At 42.7% G+C, this 19,645-nt stretch overlaps 1 protein-coding gene across 1 annotated transcript; it reads left to right on the forward strand.

Annotated features, from left to right (window-relative positions):
- The first annotated feature begins 147 nt into the window (after window positions 1-147).
- On the forward strand, window positions 148-19,212 carry ATP12A (ATPase H+/K+ transporting non-gastric alpha2 subunit). Its single transcript, XM_065697341.1, has 23 exons — window positions 148-383; window positions 2,008-2,151; window positions 3,546-3,605; window positions 4,429-4,632; window positions 5,182-5,295; window positions 5,448-5,582; window positions 6,091-6,208; window positions 6,678-6,946; window positions 7,681-7,879; window positions 8,381-8,490; window positions 9,049-9,183; window positions 9,463-9,655; window positions 10,146-10,321; window positions 11,317-11,453; window positions 12,076-12,226; window positions 13,941-14,109; window positions 14,781-14,935; window positions 15,546-15,669; window positions 15,984-16,129; window positions 16,714-16,847; window positions 17,736-17,837; window positions 18,438-18,529; window positions 18,706-19,212. Exons 1-23 carry the CDS (start codon window positions 375-377, stop codon window positions 18,732-18,734), a joined length of 3,105 nt encoding a protein of 1,034 aa, XP_065553413.1. The 5' UTR covers window positions 148-374; the 3' UTR covers window positions 18,735-19,212.
- Window positions 19,213-19,645: the final 433 nt, after the last annotated feature.

A 19,645-nucleotide genomic window follows, 5' to 3' on the forward strand; every position in this document is an offset into this window, starting at 1 on the left:
CTGAAACCCACATGCCCATTACTGTGGTATTTTTCCACCTACTACGGGTGAAACAGAAGATGGGCTGGACCTGGAAGGGGAGGGGTGGAGTGGCAGCACAAGATGCTGATTTATAAAGCACTGGCAAACACTGTTCTTTCTCCACAGGCTTTGGACACTGAACCCGTCCTGCCTAAAGGATGCTGAAGTGCAAGCAGGACTGCAGCTAACATCTGCTGGGCAGCGGAGAGGGAGCTACAACCTCTGTGAGCTCGTGCACTCCAACAGCCAAACCTGCCCTCAGCCACTTCATTCTCCAGTTGAGCTTTTGCTTTTCATCCAGAGACTTTGGCTTGCCTGTTTCACTCCATCAGGGAAGGAATAAACTCTCCAACATGGTAAAGGTGAGTACACTGTTCACAGAACTACTGCTACTGCATGTGTGTTTCTTAAGAACAAGCATTAAGTTTTAATATAGATATCTATATTATAAATATGAGCTACGTGAAAAATGGAACAGTTCAATGACTAAAGTGTTCACTGTAGATGGATATGCACCTCTGATCCTAAAAAGTAAAGAGATCAGAGTGGATGGGGAAGAATTCTAGGAATGGCTAGTTTCACAATCAACAGTTTCATGAACACTATCTCACTAATCTGAGATTTTATGAAAACTTGCAGGTTAAAGGCTATACATAGATGCTGCATAGACATGATCAATAGATTTTACTAACTTCATTGATTTTCTTTGTAATTCTCCTCTATTTGCTAAGTTCTCACAATAGAGAGCTGTTTTCTTCCTCTCCTCATCTCTCTACTATAAGGGGATTTGAAAAGCTGAACAGATTTTTGGCTAGGATTGTTAAAGAGAGGAGGAGGAGAAGGAGGAAGGTGAAGGAAAAATCTCAATAGAGAAATCAGACTGTGAACCTTCAGTGAGGTAGCAAAAAATAGAACTTCTTATAACAGACATGCCCTTTATTTGGGATATGTATCACCAAGCAAATTCAAATGCTTTAAGGAAAAGCATTTCAGACTTTTAAATCCCTAAACTACTTGCCAGCTCTCAGCTTTTCCCTTCCTTGAGATAACAATGCCAAGACTTCAGCATTCCTCGCATTAAAGGGCATCTGAGGATAAGACGCCACTTTTGAGTTCAGAACAGTATTAACATGTCCCAGTCCTCTTGTTCTTTAATTGTTGCTTCCATTACTCTATCTCTCTGGTTTAGTCTGCATGTAATTAAGACATCTACTCTCAACTCATCTGAAATACCATCTCTACAGGAGTACAAACACTGACAAATGCCCTGTAGAGTGTGTATGCACTCATCGCACAGCCTAGGAGCTCTGCTGTCCCACTAGCAGAGCACGCCATCAGATAAGATCCAATATGTCTGTCATGAAGCTCTGACGCTTAATCCATAAGGAAGCCTCTGAAATGGGGTCAACCAATAGTTCTTCCAAGGCATGGCATGTGGTTTACAAGATAATTAGGATCTGGAACATCATGATTAGGGAAGCTGGTTGAATTAGCAACACAGGAAGTTTGCCCTTCAAACTACAGTATTAGAAGTTAGGAAACAGCTCAATCCCAAGTTATTAGTCAAAGCAAAACTTTCTCATAGGAAATTCCCAATGAGTATTTTTGCCTCCCTTTTCCTTTCCAAAATCTTTTGCTTTTACACTGATTTCTTCTTGGAGCTGATAAATGACTTAATGGCTTTGAGATCCTGGGGCAGTATTCCTACACTTTGTGTTAGACCATAAAGTACTACAAGTGTTGCACATCCCTAAAGGAATCATGCAATGTATATCTGCTGAAGACCTGCCCATGATTATTGTAACACATGCTGAAGAAACCTCAGGATAAGAAATGAACTAAGTTGCTAGGAGTAAGAGAGAGCAGCAATGTGTAGCTTGTTTAATAAAGTAGATTTGTCAGAGTTTGACTTGTTTGTGGTATTTTTTACTGCTTCAAGCCCCAGAAGATGCTCCCAACAATGCCAAAACCTTATTTCTTTCACAGAAAAAGTCTGATATTTACTCAGTTGAGATCTATGGAACAAGAGATGTAGAAAAAACAGAGTTTGGAGAAGAGGCAAAGTACAAGGACTTAAAAGGCAACAAGAAACAAAAGAAGACAGAAGACCTTAAGAAAGAACTGGAACTGGTGAGTGTTGCTAAGCTCCTATTACAGCTGACAGGACAGACAGCCTCTACCCACTGTGTGAATGAAGTCTGGTGAAGAGGAGGGAAGTGCTGATGCATGGGTCATTTTAACTCAGAATCCTAACACAGGATTCACTTCCTCATGCCAGAGGAAAGCTGTGCTGGTTTAATACCTATAATGAACTGATAATTCTAGCTTAATTAAACCGCCAATGGTACAGAACGTTATCTCCTCAAATGGAATAGCTGTAACCAGTATTTCTTGGGAACTGCAGCTTGCACAGTGAACCAGGAAAGAGAGATGCTTTGATCCAAAGATTTCTAGTAGAGCTAAAAGCACACCTCAGCTTTAAGCACAGAGGTCTTCCCCCCTCAAACTAACTGCACTGTACTTCAAGGACACTGTATTAAGCTCAAGAAACTTGTGTTTTACTACTGGCTTGCTACTGACATGCTGGCTGATCTTGGAAAAATTCCTTCTTCTCTATACTATTCAGTTTCCCAATCTGAAAAATGAAGGTAATTACAGTGACCTCTTTTCTGCATAGCTCTGAGAGCAACTCAGAGGAGACTCTGCTTTGGGCCAGATGATATTTCCAAGGCAAGGAACCCCCAAAATGGACCATCTGTTTACCCATCATGTTTCTGAGGTCTACCCAGTACTAGCTAAATAATTCCCAATGCAGCTTTGCCACCAGAGATGTAACATTATTCCCGTGTTTCTAAAGAGAAACCAAAGCACAGACAAGTTAATTGACTCATCCAGGTACCAGTGAATCATTCTGTGAAAACAATTGTGAGATCTCTCACTTCTGGGCTTCTAAATCTCAGTTTGGCACAAGATATAATTAGGTCAATTATACCACAGAAGTGTCACTGCAGGGAAAGGAGAACTTTGAGATTTCCCTCTCCTGCACCCTTTTTAACTGTGGTTAGAGTCATTTCACACAGCCTGCCTGTCAATCAAGTGCAAAGACTGCTGTCACGCATACCCTGACACCACACTCTTTCTTCTATGAACATACTGCCTGAGGTAGCAAATGCTTGAGTCCTGTACCATGTAAAGAGGATCTATTTATCTAAAAGCAGCACAGATCTTTGTAACAAGCAGTATTAACATGAAATCACCACTCTGTTCTTGTGACAGATTTGCTGGAGGAGGGAGCTATTTACAAAAGTGCTATCCAAAGAAAATCCCATCTTCCAGTGGAAGATATTTTGCTTATCAATATGCAAGTTGCATTTTGTCTGTTCATGAAAGTGGGCTATCACACTAGCAACTGGATCAACTGGATCCATGGCCCCAGATCCAGGCAGTTTGAACATTCCCCCGATGCTGAAATAAAGATGTCACCATTCTGCTCACTATCATTTTCTCTTTCTTTTGGAATCCAGGATGACCACAGGCTCAGCACTTCAGAACTGGAGAAAAAGTATGGTACCAGCATCAGTGAAGTAAGTGCATAGGCATCACTAAGAAACTGCCTGAATCAGTTTGCTTCTGGGTTACCCAAAGCTTTCTAGAAGCAGTAGGAAAGCATTCAAACTAACACACTCATACATAGGTGTATGTGGAAATGCATGTATTCATGCTCCCAATAAAGTCTAAGCCAGCCAGTGTGCAGCACTGACCTGGATTTAAACTGGAGTTTCTCTCAAGCCTGAAGAAGCCTGTACTACTGTTCTGAAATCAAAATCCCTGCACAAAACAGGACCTCAAAGTTCTCACGAGGACCTCTGCTTTTCTATGGTTTTACCCAGTATTTAGATTTCACTACAGTTCATTTCTCACTGGCAGCGTCTGTAACAACTCATAGCAGGAGTGCACTGGAAATGATTTTATCTGGTAGGAAACACTAGATTGAGAAACTATACACCCGAGTCCCTCTGACACCAAACATTCAGATATCAAAACAACGTGGTCAGAGTACAGACAAGAATGTCAAGAAACCCACAGACTACAAACTTCTTGGTGGAAATGCACAAACAGCAGCAAAAGAACCAGTGTCTGGTTTTTCCCAGCTTTCCAAGCACTTAGTACAGGTGTACTTGACAGATAAACTCTGAATGGACACAGCCCCTCATCCAATGCTCCAGTAAAGAAATACCCGTTTCTTCCTAGCGGATAACCAAGAGTAGCCACTCTGAAATCAGAAAGGTTAGAAGTCAAAGATGCAGGTTGCTACAGCTGATCTGTGAAATGACCATCAACATTTAAGGATAAACCAGAACCTGTTTCATTGTGACTTCCTTCTAAACATGTCATTTACTTTTGCAGGGTCTCTCCAGTGCAAGAGCAGCACAGGTTTTGGCACGGGATGGTCCCAATGCACTCACTCCTCCCAAAGCCACCCCTGAAATCGTGAAGTTCCTCAAGCAGATGATAGGAGGGTTTTCCATTCTCTTATGGATAGGAGCTGTCTTCTCCTGGATTTCATTTGGCATTCAGCTTGCCCAGGGAGCTGAGTCACCCTTTGACAATGTAAGTAGTTGAATAACCACAGAGTATTGGAACCTGTGACAATCTAAGTAATTTAAATACTACTTCAGTGTTATTCAGTAACTACAAGGAGGCCTTTTATTCTTTCAGGACTCTCCCTCCAGTACTGAATGTTTCTGATAAACGCTCAAATACCTGACATACCGCTCCTGCCTAAGAGTGCCTATCTGAAGGCTTTATAACCACATAATACTTGAGTATTTATAACAGCAAAACTAAAGTCCACAAAGAACTCTGGAGTCTTTGACTCCATTCACTTATGAGTCACTCTGCTAGGAATACAATTTGTCCAGGTTTGTGTCAGGTATAGTTTAGAGAGAGATGGGAAACTTGCAATTAAAAGCTCTTTTTGTACTCAAAAAAGCTTTATTTGATCGTTAACCTTGAATGGTCTTTTCTTCAACTGTCTTTTACCCTGACCAATACCTCATTTTAAGTCTCCTGAAACAAGAGAGAACTCTAATGTATTCTAGCAGAAGAAATGTTGACTGTTTGTCTCAAATTAACCAGATTGTGTCTTTCATTGATCAGCTCTACCTTGGAGTAGTCCTGGCACTGGTTGTCATCCTCACTGGCATCTTTGCTTACTATCAAGAAGCTAAAAGCACAAACATCATGGCCAGCTTCAGTAAAATGATTCCACAGGTGAGAACAACCGATGCATTTCATTTGAGACAAGAGTTCATTCTGATAACGCACCCCAAAGTGACAAAAGCACAGCAAGCCTTACCTGAACATACCCCTTGAGGTTCAGAGGATGGCACGTTGCTAATTTTTGTCACACTTGTGTCTTTCAGCAAGCTCTGGTCATCAGAGATGGAGAAAAGAAGGAACTGCCAGCAGACCAGCTGGTGGTTGGAGATGTTGTGGAAATCAAGGGTGGAGATAGGATCCCAGCAGACATTCGTCTGGTCTTTGCTCAGGGTTGTAAGGTACTTTGAAGAGCATGGGGTATTACAGCTAAAGATTCTCTGCGCACCCAATATGAGTGATTAGAGCTTTAATAAGTCATAATCTAATTAAATCATAGGCTGCAGCAGCTGTACTGTGATGCTCAGCTCATCTAGGACTAACATCTCCGCTCCCTGAACACTAAAAGCAGCCATTAGGTCCACACCATGTTCTAGCAATGCCCTCTGCCAGGCCAGAGGCAGAAATAGCAACAGATCAAGAGTTTCCGCAGACCTGCAGGCAGATCTTCAAACCATGTGTTCCTTCAGGCTGCTACTGAAATCCCAGTGCCAGACACACATCATTGACAGAGCTGAATTCCCACAGAAACAGAATCTTTCAGTGATAACAGCAACTCTCTCAGAGAAAAGGAAACAAGAGATGATGGCCCTGTCACCCATTATTAAATGTGTCACCACCTTGCCTTCTGGGCTAGACATAACTGCATATGACTAACTTTAATCCAGGCATATCTCCGTTTCATTAAAGGTGGACAATTCTTCACTCACAGGGGAATCAGAACCACAGTCTCGCTCCTGTGACTTCACCCACGAGAATCCCCTAGAGACCAAGAACATTGCCTTCTACTCCACCACCTGTGTGGAAGGTATGTACAGAGAAGAGGGCCTAATAGTGGTTTCATTGCAGTCCTTCCATCATTATGTTAAGAACTGCCAAGTTGCAGATGCTTCTGAGTACTTGTAGATGCTCCTGTGTGAGGGCTCTGCATACATAAAGGAGTTGTTCCTGTTCTCAGCACTCAAAGGTATGTGTGTCATACCTGACATTCTATCTGCTACAAGCCTGTACAGTGCCCAGGCTACCACCACAGTCCCTCTGCAATGCAATTAAATACTCTAATTAGTAAAAATGCTTCACATTTTCCTTTCCCTTCACCAACATTTAAGATTTCTAAGGGGAAGAATGTAATTTTGGGGTGAAGTTACACTAAGGCTGAGAAGGGTCTTTGTCTGGGTTCAGAATACAGGAGCAGTCTCTCCTGGAGCTGAGTCTTATTTCTTTAGTATTTTATTGACAGGGGTTTATGACAGTATTTTATCTCTTTATCTCTCCAGGCACTGCTACTGGCATTGTAATCAACACAGGGGATCGCACTATCATTGGGAGGATTGCCTCCCTCACCTCAGGAGTAGGAAATGACAAAACACCCATTGCTATTGAGATAGAACATTTCGTCTACCTGGTGGCAGGAGTAGCCATTTCCATTGGTGTTCTCTTCTTCATTATATCTGTCTCTATGCGATATAAGATTCTGGACTCCATCATCTTTCTAATTGGCATCATTGTGGCAAATGTGCCAGAGGGACTGCTAGCCACAGTAACAGTAAGTCTATGTTTGAATTCACTGGTTGCCTCTGTAATAATCTTAAGTCATCATCACTGTTCATCACTCCCGAGTCATTACAGTACAACACTAACCAGTGAAGAACAGACTATTAAGTGACTATCTATTAAGTGACTGAATTTGGAATAGCAGTGGTTTATTCCATGAAATTGGAATTCTGGCATAACTAATCTTATAATAATTAATCTTAAAAGCTGCAGCACAACCATCCGGTTTGAAACAAGGTTCTTAAGTACTGTTCTCCCTCAATTGCTAACCAGCAGAATAATGTGACTCATTTCCCTACAACCTGTTCCTATTTGTACCCTAAAAGTCACATTCCTCTTAATAATACATATAAGGCAGCACTAATAATATCCTTGGCTGAGAAAACCATTTCAGGATTCATTAAGTTATTGACCAGGAGCCTCCCCCCCCAATAGAGGTTCTTCCATCTAAAACCTCCTCTAGACTGATACAACATTCTTATTTCTATTAGTGAGTTTTTCTCAGCAGCAAATGTACTTGGGGTGGTTACAGCCAAACCTCTGCTCTCAATGATGCTATTACAAAAGATAATTCTTTTAAAAGCTCTCTTCCTAAATGAAAACCCATCCCAAAATGAACACACACACACACACACACACACACACCAGCAGAAGTATGTACTCCCAATGCATCACTCTCTAACTGTGCCTCACCAATAGTGACCTGAACTTCTTTACTCCTGCCAGGTGAGTCTGTCTCTGACAGCCAAGCGGATGGCGAAGAAGAACTGCTTGGTGAAGAACTTGGAAGCTGTGGAAACGCTTGGTTCTACCTCCGTCATCTGTTCTGACAAGACAGGGACCCTCACACAAAACAGGATGACGGTTGCTCACCTCTGGTTTGATAATCAGATCTACTCAGCTGACACCAGTGAAGATCAAACAAGTAAATACGGCAAGGGGGGGATCTGGGAAGGGGCAACTACCTGAATCAAAGCTCCATGTCTACCAGCTGTCAAACTGGTGTCAATGGGAATGTCTTTAGCTAGATAGACCAGACATGTCTGTCTTCCATGCATAAGTGTAGTGTGCAATAGCAAAGTCACTTAGTCATGCACAGATGTGAAAAACTGAATTAATATCTGCATTGGACTCACAGAAAGTAAGCCTGGAGGAGGTTCTGATCCAAATCCTTTTGCTGACAGTAAATTCAGTTGGGAAATAAACCAAGAACTGTCATGTTTTGTCATGTCTATGATTCTATGTAACCCAGAACTGCTGACTGACGGATGTAAGGGTCTGCATCAAACTGGTTTTCTGTAACAGAACCTATCAAAAGAACAGTTTTCTTCTGCAAATAATTTAATCCTGTTGTTTCAAACTTAAGTGTCTGCTTCCATCATGTAATACGCTAAAGGACACAATGTGCGTTTTGCTTCCTTCTCAGCCCAGCCTTTTGATCAGAGTTCTCCATCATGGACAGCATTATCAAAGATTGTAACACTGTGCAACCGGGCAGAATTCAGACCAGGACAGGAGAATCTCCCCATAATGAAGGTACTGCCTACTGCACATCAGCTTATTTCTCCTCCTCCAGTAATACATCAAGTTGTCCTGTTTGGCTTTAGTAATCACCTCCGTTTTATTACATTAATCTTCTAAGTTACTATTTATAGTAGTATCACTGCAATACACTCACAAAAAGTTTAAGATGGGAAAGAAAAACCACACAGCCAAGAGCAACTGTACATTGGAAACAGAACACACTAGTAATTACTATTAAAAGTCACCCGATTCTGTGCAGTCATCCGGTTCTGTGCAGTCAGTTCACCCATACATGCCTGCTGCTATGCTATAACTGCATTACAGAGCCACCACAAAAACCTGGAAGTGATCACAAATCAGCTTTCACAGTGTCAAACACGAATTTCACCTCTTTGCTGTAGCAAAGATGCCCCACGTTTCTACTGCAATACCTTTCCAGGAGGACTTGAATATAGCAGTGTAGATTCATTGCTGCTTAAGCATAGAACCTGATACAGAATCATGCAAGCTGTCCTGATGGAAGTGCAGAATTCTATTTGCTATAACCAGTTTCTTCTGTTGTGCACACAGAGAGTTGTGGTAGGTGATGCCTCTGAAACAGCTCTGCTGAAATTTGCTGAAGTTATTTTGGGTGATGTTATGAATATTAGAGCACAGAACAAGAAAGTGGCTGAAATTCCTTTCAACTCCACGAACAAATTCCAGGTATGTTTCATTTTTGGAGATTATGCCAGACTGTTTCCAACTTCAAACCATTTCTATCACTGGGTCTAATGCAACTATTTGTGACCTGGGAATCTTGATGGGGTAATTTAATGACAGAGGAAATTTAAGCCATAATAACTAAAGTTCATTCTATTTGATGGGATGTGTGATAACCTCATGGAGAAGAAGAAACGTTACTTCAATGCAAAGTGACCCAAACTAGAAACAAACGAGGGTCACATACGCTCTTTCAAATCATTTCCTCTCTCTGGCACACAGCTTTCCATTCACAAGACCGACGATCCCAATGACAAACGCTTCCTGCTGGTGATGAAAGGCGCCCCCGAGAGGATTTTGGAGAGATGCAGCACCATCATGATCAACGGGAAACAAGAACCACTGGACAGTGAAAAGGCAGAAGCTTTCCAAACAGCGTACATGGAGCTGGGGGGCATGGGAGAGAGAGTGCTGGGTGAGTCCAACTAAAGGGACTATCAGAGAACTGCGGTGTAAAATGGGGGTTTAAACCTTGGTGCAATCTAGTGTGTTTGGAATTCATTCCTCCTGCACTAGAGGGGAGAAAGGAAAGCATACAGCCTCCTAAGCAGTGTTAAAAGCACACTGACGTACTCCAAGATCTCTGTGGCAGAGATGCCCTTACTGCTCTCAGACTGATGATGATCTGCCACACTGAAGAGCCAAAAATCCCCATGAGTAATCCACAAAGGAAACCACTCTTCCCTGCTGGCAGTATCCATCCCTATCTTTGCCACATGGAACTCTAACTCTGTATGAACTTTGATCTGAAGGTTACAATAGCAGGTCAAAAGAAATACTTCATAAAAAGCTATTGGTTAAAGGCACTGGGGTTCTACGGACAAGAGCAAAGCCTTAAGCTATAGAACAAGTTCTCTTTCTCCCACTACTTCTTGTACACCACATGAACATAAGTTTCTTTTCAGGTTTCTGCCATTTGTACCTGCCTGAAAACGAGTTTCCAGACACCTACTTGTTCGACACAGATTCCATGAACTTCCCAACCTCCAACCTGTGCTTTGTTGGGCTCTTATCTATGATTGACCCACCTCGCTCCACGGTGCCAGATGCTGTCTCAAAATGCCGCAGTGCTGGGATCAAGGTAGGGATTTTACAGTGAAAAATGCAGCGATTCTACAGAAAGATTCATGATATCAAAGCGTTTAAGATCTTCCACCACGTTGTCATTGACTGTCTTTCTAGCAACAATTACCAAAACCCTAAATACTTGTTAATACCATTCTACAATTGTAACTTAAAGGCCACAAGAGACAAAACAATTTCAGTGGGAATTGGATGATGGGAAGTGCATGGAACCCCAAAACTGGAAATCCAAAGTGGGAAAGGCTCAGATACCATCTCATCAGATCCGTTTCTAGAATACAGAACCTGTGCCAGCTAGACTTACTCATTGTAAACAGAATAAGGTTACAGAAACAGTTCTTGAGAAGGCATTAGGACACAGGGCTACACCTGATAAGAACTTCTATGCGTAAGTATCACTAAACTCAAGCTGTTCAAGTATAACCTGAAGCAGTACTTCTAATTCACTCCCAGAGGACCCACAAGTGAAATTTCAGCTCTAGGCAGAGGGGCAATCTTGCTAAAGAAAAGAAAAACAGTATTAGGAATTACCCATCCCAGATGAGTCCCAATCCTGGGGACATTTTCTATAGTCTGAAGACAGGTCTGGCAACTTTTGTTCAACAAAACCAAGAGAAAAATGTGTTTTATCTGTGAGGACACCTCCGTCACAAGGATCTGTTTTACAATGCAATATTCTAATGAACCCTCACCTTTGAGTATACTTACTAGAAATCCTTACATAAAGGCTTCCTTATTCTGCATTATTCTAGCCCTGCTGCCTGTCACAAGTTCTTCCTTTACAGCCCTGATAAACTAACACCAATAACAAGAGATAAAGACCAGGTGTCAATACAGAGCTAAGTAATTACTGGCCATAATCTCATACTGCTATGTACATAGCACACATTTCCATGTTCAGACTCCAAACTGCTTCCTGGTCTACAACAGCAGAACTATTTCCCCTTATCTCGCTCCAGCCACTGTACACACATCCGCTTGTCCCTTCCCCAGGTTATCATGGTTACTGGTGACCACCCCATCACAGCCAAAGCCATTGCCAAGAGTGTGGGCATCATCTCAGCCACCAGTGAGACCGTGGAAGATATTGCCAAGCGCCTCAACATCCCTGTTGAGCAAGTCAACTGGCGGTAAGAGCAGACAGACTACAGGGGATACCCAGGGGGTCAGTGTCTGAAAGCCAAAATGCTTTTCTGTTTCTTTATCTATCCATCCAGCATGTCACCTCTACCTAAATAACTACGTGTCTAGGTCAGTGGCTCTCTCCTCTGACAAAACCCAGCAAATGATACTTTGCAGATCTCGCTGGACTTTGCTGTCACGGCCCATTTGACAAAACACACACGTGAAAAGCAAAGTGCAGAATCACACAACCCAAGGACCATCAGTCCCAATTCTTCTTTCAGCCATTAAATGTGACAAAAATAACATCACAAAAGATAAAAGCTCTTGACAGAAAAGATGCCCTCCTCCACTGTCCCCCCTCCCACTGAGAGCCCTCTTTAAAATGCTTTTCCTGCTGTTCTGTCTGCTCCAGAAGCTTCAATGACTCCCCTCCGTATCCAGGTAACTGTAATTCACTGTGGATTTCAACAGTGCCTTTCATTCAGCACCTGCTGATTAACAACTAATGCTTCTGAAATTAACTCAATTTGTGCTCTCTTTACTACCTGCATCCATTCTGTGAGTGCACTATTTTTATCTCAGCTCTTTGGTTGGAGAATTTACCCAGCTTTCCCGTGGCTCTTACAGAGAAGCTACAGCAGCAGTAGTTAATGGGATGGAGCTGAAGGACATGAGCTCGCAGCAGCTGGATGAAATCCTGTGTAACCACTCAGAGATAGTCTTTGCTCGGACATCACCGCAACAGAAACTGATTATAGTTGAAGGCTGCCAAAGGCAGGTAAGAGGTGTACAAGGGTAGACACAGATACATGTCTGTAAGGTATTCATGAGGCAGATACCGTACCCGAAGTGAAAGGGTGGAAGCCAATTTCCAGTGCTCTCTAAGCACTGTTTATTCTCTTTCTACTGTGCAAGAGCATTATCTAACAAGAGTGCCACAAACCCTGCCTGGACAGAGTCCAAGCTACTCAAATTCCTGTTTCAGACTCCAAACTCCTACTGACAAAACGAGCTTTTCCCAAGTTCAACTGGCTTGGAGCTGTACCCAAGGTCTGCCTTTTGCATGTAAGTCTGGGAAGCTGCTGCGCTGCACATAAAGGCTCCTGGGCAGAGACGGTTTGGGAAGGAGCCTTCCCTCAGGAATTCTTTAAACCCAGATAAAAACAACGTGTTACCACATCCTCCCGTCTTAATCTCTTGTGGCCATTAGACCTATGCATATCCCGCCCACAGGAATGTTTAGAAGTGAAGTGGTTTAGTGCTGGACTTGGGAGTGGTGGGTTCGATCTTAAAGGTCTTTTTCCAGCTCAAATGATTCCATGATTCTAAGGTATGAATCCCTCAAAATATCACAGCATGATTAATGTAGGACCAAGCCTTATCTGTGTTCCTTTCAAAGCCCACAGGAAGCATGATTTAAGGAGTTTGTCCCATTGGCAATATGACATACAGGAGCACGGAGGGCAGCCAGCGCAAGAGGCAGAAGGGAAAGAAATGACATGTGTAGAGCTCTGAAAGAGATTCAAACTGTCATCAGAAGATTCTCCCCTCAGATATGCCATCTCCAAGTAGATGCTGTGAATTGAAAGCCACATGACTGCTGTGCCTGAACTCTGCAGAGGAGGAGATATGGCACAAGACATTGTTTTATGCTAAGCTTTCCCGTCAGCATTATCAGCTCTTTGGGTTTAAGACCTGATTTCATAAGGTGTAAAAAATAAGGATGAAGTCTTCACATTTCATCCTTTCTGAATGGCCTGTGGCAAACGTGTTCCGCACTGCTCGGACACCAACACTCCTCGTACATTTGCCCCTTTAACTGATGATGTAGCCAGCCAGTCTACACGCTATGTTTAGTACTTAGAGCTTATAAGCCCTTCTGTACACGGCAATATTTATAGGTAGTGACACTGTGCTAAATCCCCTCAGGGACAGGACATTCAGTATTTGTATTAATCAGTTTGTCAGGCTTTTTTCCTCACTCAGAACATTCTGTATTGCTAGCAAGCCAGGGACTTCTGCATCAACTTTTGTTATCTGTAGTGGAAGATAACCAAGAAACCAAGTTGAATAATCAGTTTTTTCCATCTTTCAGATTACTAGTGCAATTCTAGCACAGAAAGGCAATGTCTAGAAGTTGTTGGGATGAGAATGGGCACTAGCTGAACAGTTACATGACTTACAAATGAGATGACAACTGACTGATTCCGTAAGAGCTTCACAAAAAGCAGACAAGGACAGAACAGATTCCCCACCTGATTCCCCACAGATGAGCCTTGGTCTTCCCCTTTATATTCCATAGAAAGCAATGATCAGATTGTGTTTTATGTGCATCTAATTAGAAGTCTACTCTCTAGGATATAGGAAATCATATCCCTGAATTTCCTGAAGAGTTCTTCCAGAGATTTAAAGACATTGAATGTGACTATCTTAGGGGAAGACAGCACCATCTCCTCACAAAACCCACATCTGGATCCTTTTGTGTGTTCCAGGGAGCAGTCGTTGCTGTGACTGGAGATGGAGTCAATGACTCCCCAGCTCTTAAAAAGGCAGATATTGGAATTGCTATGGGCATTGCTGGCTCTGACGCAGCTAAAAATGCAGCTGATATGGTCCTGCTGGATGATAACTTTGCTTCTATTGTCACGGGAGTGGAAGAAGGTAAAAATAACGTTGCTATCCCCTTTCTCAGCTGAGAGCTGCTGACAGCCGCACAGCACTGGTGGGGCCTCCTGATCCTTCCCTCCTGGTTCACCCCCGTTTTCTTTCTGGCTTTGGAAATGGGATTTTGATATGTGGAACAAAAGGGAATTAAATCCATTTAGAACATGGCAAGCAGACAATAAGTGAATCATCCCTCCCCTCTCACAGACAGCATCGGTCTGTTGTCCCTGCTTGTTCACACTCCAGACCAAAGCAGACCCTCCTGTTCCTATGCGGTTCTGAGCCTCACAAAGACACAAGCTGCTTTCTCTACGTTTTCTCTCTATTACTTACTCACACATCGCCTTCACCATGCCTCACCTATGACAGTAACACATATTCCACTCTTCTCCCACCATAAAGAGCTTATGGTGTCCATTAAACTACAGGGTATTGTGGACAGGGACTTGTCCCTCAATCTTTGTGACTGAAAGAGATTTTTAAGTTTTCAGTTTTCAGAAGTCTCTGTGGGAAGCAGGTTGGTATTTAAAAGAACAGACCCAAAATGTATGAGGGAAGTAGACAGAAGCAGTAGATGTTTTCACTTTACTTTAGCTGAAACCTGACCTTTTCTTTTGGAAAGCACTGATGACAATTAGCTTTTACACAAGTGTTTCTTTTTCCTCCAGGCCGCCTCATCTTTGACAACCTAAAGAAAACAATTGCCTACACCCTGACTAAGAATATTGCTGAGCTCTGTCCCTTTCTCATCTACATTATGGCCAGCATCCCACTGCCCATTGGCACTATCACCATCCTATTCATCGACCTGGGCACGGACATTGTAAGTTGGGGTCTTTGTAAGCTATTTTCTGCTGAAATCATGCCACTTTTGAGGGGCTGGGTGCAAAGGGACATGTAGAACACAGGAAGATTTAGTTGCCTTACCCTGCAGCTGAGTAACAAGCTAATGAAAGAGTAGAGGGCTAGATTAAAAGCAGCAAAGTACAGAGATGAAGAGTAGAAAGGAGAACCTGTGGAGAGGGAGCAGAAAGAGAAGACTTCTGATCCATGCTGACAAGCAAACTTAGAGTGCAAAATACAGTGTGTTTCAAGCAGGAGATCATAGAGATTGCTGCAGTTACTGCAGGGGAGGAATACCAGACATCTCATTAGAGCCCAGCCCGGGGGAGCTGAAAAGACCCTTTAATGTTTTCAGGCTCCTCTAGGCCTTTGTATTGTCCTATGATCATCAGACCCATGAAACAGTTTCAGACTTCCCTCAAATCCTTTACACATGCCAAAGGGATGCTACACGGATCGTTTCATTTGTTCTGTGTATAGTGACAAGGCAGGGTACAGCAACAGAACCACACAAGAACAGAAAGCTTTCTGATAAGCATCTGAGCAGCAGATATTGGCACCAAGACTCTGATGGTTTATTTGTGTCCTAGATCCCCTCTGTTGCATTAGCCTACGAGAAAGCCGAGAGCGACATCATGAACAGGAGACCTCGTAACAAAAGGAAAGACAGGCTGGTGAATGAGCAGCTCGCTATATACTCCTATCTGCAGATTGGTACGTTGGCCTGTTCTCTGAACTCTTGTGTCAGCAGAGCAAGTTTAACTGATTCATTTGTTAGGAAAGGGGGACTGAAACTCAACCCCTTCCCCAGGCACACTGACTAACTCATTCCAGTTGCTCATTATTCAACAATATAACAGGTTTTTATCTAGAGATCAAGAACCTTAGAGCACTAACAGCTCTAAAACTACCTTTAGACGCATGGCGGGTTTCATGCCATAGGAAACAGATCAACACTGATATCCAGTGCATTCCCCTGTGCTCCTAAATTTGGCTTCTTCCTCATTTCTCCCTCTTTGCTTTTGCAGGTATCATGCAGTCAGTGGGAGCCTTTGTAACCTATTTTACCGTGTATGCTGAACAAGGCTTCCTCCCTTCCACACTGCTTGGAGTGCGAGTCGACTGGGAGAACAATGCCATCAATGACTTTGAGGATTCATATGGACAGGAATGGGTAAAGCAGCACTGAAGCATCCCTGGCACTGCCTCTGTCCTCCAAAAGAAAGGATTAGGGAAAGACAGAGAGAGATTTAAATGCAACAAGAATTAGTTTTCATCTAATGGCCCTTCAGGACTCTTTAGAGCTTCCTGCCACCCAACTCTTTCATCACACTCTATTCTTTCATCCATTCTTTCACAATTTGCCACCTTCTGATTCAAAGCCTCTGGAGATGCACCTTCTTCTCTGGACTTTATGTTTAGCCCCGTCATAATCTGTCAGCCCTGCTTCTGAACAGCACTACTGAGAAGTACTTTGCAGCCTCTTACTCCCCCTCACTCATTCTGCAGGACTCACAAGACACAGGAGCCATTAATAAATCAATATAAATACCTCTTTGTACCAAGCTCATGCTTCAGCCTTATGATTCATCATCAGACTAGGACAACTGGCCAAAATCTGATCATTACATATCTAAATCAGAATTAACTCTGCATTCACACCTTAGTAACTGAAATCCCACTATAAAGGTTTGCAGTCACCTACACAAGATACAAGTATCTGACAGAACACAGCTTGATTTTCCCTTTGCTTTGCAGACTAAATACCAGAGGACGTACCTGCAGTGGACTGGCTACACTGCCTTTTTTGTCAGCATCACCATTCAGCAAGTTGCTGACTTGATCATCAGGAAAACACGAAGAAATTCCATTTTCCAGCAGGGTCTTTTCAGGTAAGTTCTGCAGGTATTTTACCTGACGCATGAGGGGATAAGTTAACCCACTACTAATTGTAGAAGGCACCTGCACTACACTTCTACACTAGATCAGTGATGTAGTCCACTCACATCCAGCCTTTGTTCAAAGACAAGATCTGGCTTCAAGCAATTGCAAATCTCAGACAAGTCCTTTATACACTTCCCCCTTTCCTCCTTCATGAGAGAGGCTTTCTTTAAAGAAAAACGTACTGGTTACTCTGAAAATTCATCAGCTTAAAACTAACTCTGCATTCATTAAATTGTTAACTACAGAAAAGGGAATTTCCTCTCCAGGTTATTAACTTCCTTATGTAGTGATCAATAGACAGAACATTTAGACTTCTCCAAGTGAACAGAGCCTCGGAGGAGATACTACTGGACAAACCTGCTAAGGTAGTGCTGGCTTCCCTCTGCACCTTCAATCCCATGGAAACCAGGGAGTTAAAAGCATCTACTGGGACAGAGACCACACATAACAATTGGCACTTGGAGTATTTCTGACAGGAAAGCAGATTGTTTTCCTTTATCTGCAGGCACAGAGCCTACACCTCTGTACATTTCTTTGTTGCATTTACACGTGAGCCATCACGTGCAAATTCACAGTGCAGCTAGAAAACACCACTAACACATGCTGCATGTCTAAAGCTTTAATCTAGGTAGGTCAGGAACGCTACCAGGAAAGACAGAGGCATATGTAGTGTAAGACAGTGCCCCAGAGTCTGCCACTTGTGTCAGGCTCATCATCTGGTGCAGATCATTCCAGCTGGCTCCAGAGCACAGCCACAACACTGGATGTGGCACAGCCTTCGCATCAGTGCTTTATGCGTGGACAGAGGCATGTAACCCTTCTTTGTTCTCTTGCAGGAACAAAGTCATCTGGGTGGGTATATTTTCCCAGATAGGAATTGCTCTGATTCTTAGCTATGGTCTGGGACACGTTACAGCCCTGAACTTCACACCACTGAGGTGAGTGTCAATGCCAGTATACTTCCCTTGCCCTCCAGGGACAAACACACATGGGCTTGACATCCTGCCAGCAGCTGGCAAACAGGAGCAGGATGCCCATGGAGTATGATTTAAAGAGAAATATTTAACATATTCAATAATAAATATGCAATAATAAAGTGTCCAGGTTGGACAGGGCTTGCAGCAACCTGGTCTAATGGAAGGTGACCCTGCCCATGGAACTAGATGAGCGTTAATGTCCCTTCCAACCCAAACCAGTGTGATTCATTGTGAAGAACAGGTTGGACAATTTCTTGGCCGAAAATGGTATTATTTGCATAGCTTCCACCAAAAAAAGCAGCACTACTTTTTCTATTAGATTTACTACCAAGGATTCAGAAACCCACTTGTGTAGGTGATATTTTTCCAGGATTTCCGATATTTTGGCAAGATTTAGATACTTTATTTTACCCAAGCAACCTTTATTTTAAATATATCACTGTAAGAAATATCCCTTTTTTCTTCAGTCTTCAGAGGCTGTAACACTATCAGGCAACATTTCCTTCTCAACAGTGTCTGGAATAGATTCATTCAGTTCATTCATTTTTCTCCCACTCCCAGGTTTCAGTACTGGTTTGTGGCTGTACCATTTGCCATCTTAATATGGGTCTATGATGAAGTCCGCAAGCTCTTTATTAGAAGATACCCAGGCAGTAAGTAGAGTTCTCTCTAGTATTTCAATATAAGGTGTTCTTTTCTACCCCTTCACTCATACACACACTTTAGCTGCTGCTGACAGGTAAACTGCTTAAAAACAGCCCATTTGTTCCCAATTTTCCTTTCCAAGGAAAATATAACTGATTTCCCCATCTCCTCTCTCCTATTGCAGGCTGGTGGGACAAGAACATGTATTATTAAGACACGTCCTCAGCACTGGTCTTCCTCCTTATGGAGAGCTTCTCCCCCTCCTGACAAAGCCTCTGCTGCTTGAATGTCTGTGCAATATCAAGCATGGGTTCGCCCCATGATAGGGTGAAGGAATTTCATGAATATAAGAAGAAATAAGGACTTCAGAGGTTGATGAATCACCTCCCACTGTACTGTAAAGCTGACACGTGTCTCGAAATTGGAAAGCTACCTATTTATGTGACAAGCACAATTTTCCCTCATTCGAACTTGGAGAACACCGAGAGGAAAACACATGTAAAGGGAAAAAGAAGACAGAAAATCCATATAATCCAAGGCATTAATTTGCACTAAAGGTGGTGTTTGACGATTTTCTTGTTTTGGTGGAACGGAATTCCAAGCAAGTGCATACATAAACCTGTATTCCCTTAGCAAGGGTAAAAATGCTGTATAGGAGTAATTTGATAATAAAACTTTTTCCAGAAAACAATTCTCCTTTTTATCTTCTTATAAAGACTATGAGGAACAGAGTGGAACAGGAAAGGACCTAACCTATGCCAGGGCAAAGAGGAAGGAGGTGCACACGTCCTTTTTTGTCCCCATTAACAGACCAACATACTTTAAATCCTTGTTCAGTTTTGATAAACACATCATGAATACCAGGACACAACTGGCTGATTGGAACACTTTGAGACATCAAATTCAACATTCACTTTCCAGTTGTTATGGCAAAATAGACCTTAGTATGCATTAGATACATACTGGAATGGGTTGCCCAGGGAGGTTGTGAGTGCTCCATCCCTGGCAGTGTTCAAGGCCAGGTTGGACGAAGCCTTGGGTGGGATGGTTTAGTGTGAGGTGTCCCTGGCCATGGCAGGGGAGTTGGAACTTGATGACCTTAAGGTCCTTTCCAACCCTAACTA

This window comes from Lathamus discolor, chromosome 17, assembly GCF_037157495.1.
Source record: "Lathamus discolor isolate bLatDis1 chromosome 17, bLatDis1.hap1, whole genome shotgun sequence".
NCBI lineage: Eukaryota > Metazoa > Chordata > Aves > Psittaciformes > Psittacidae > Lathamus > Lathamus discolor.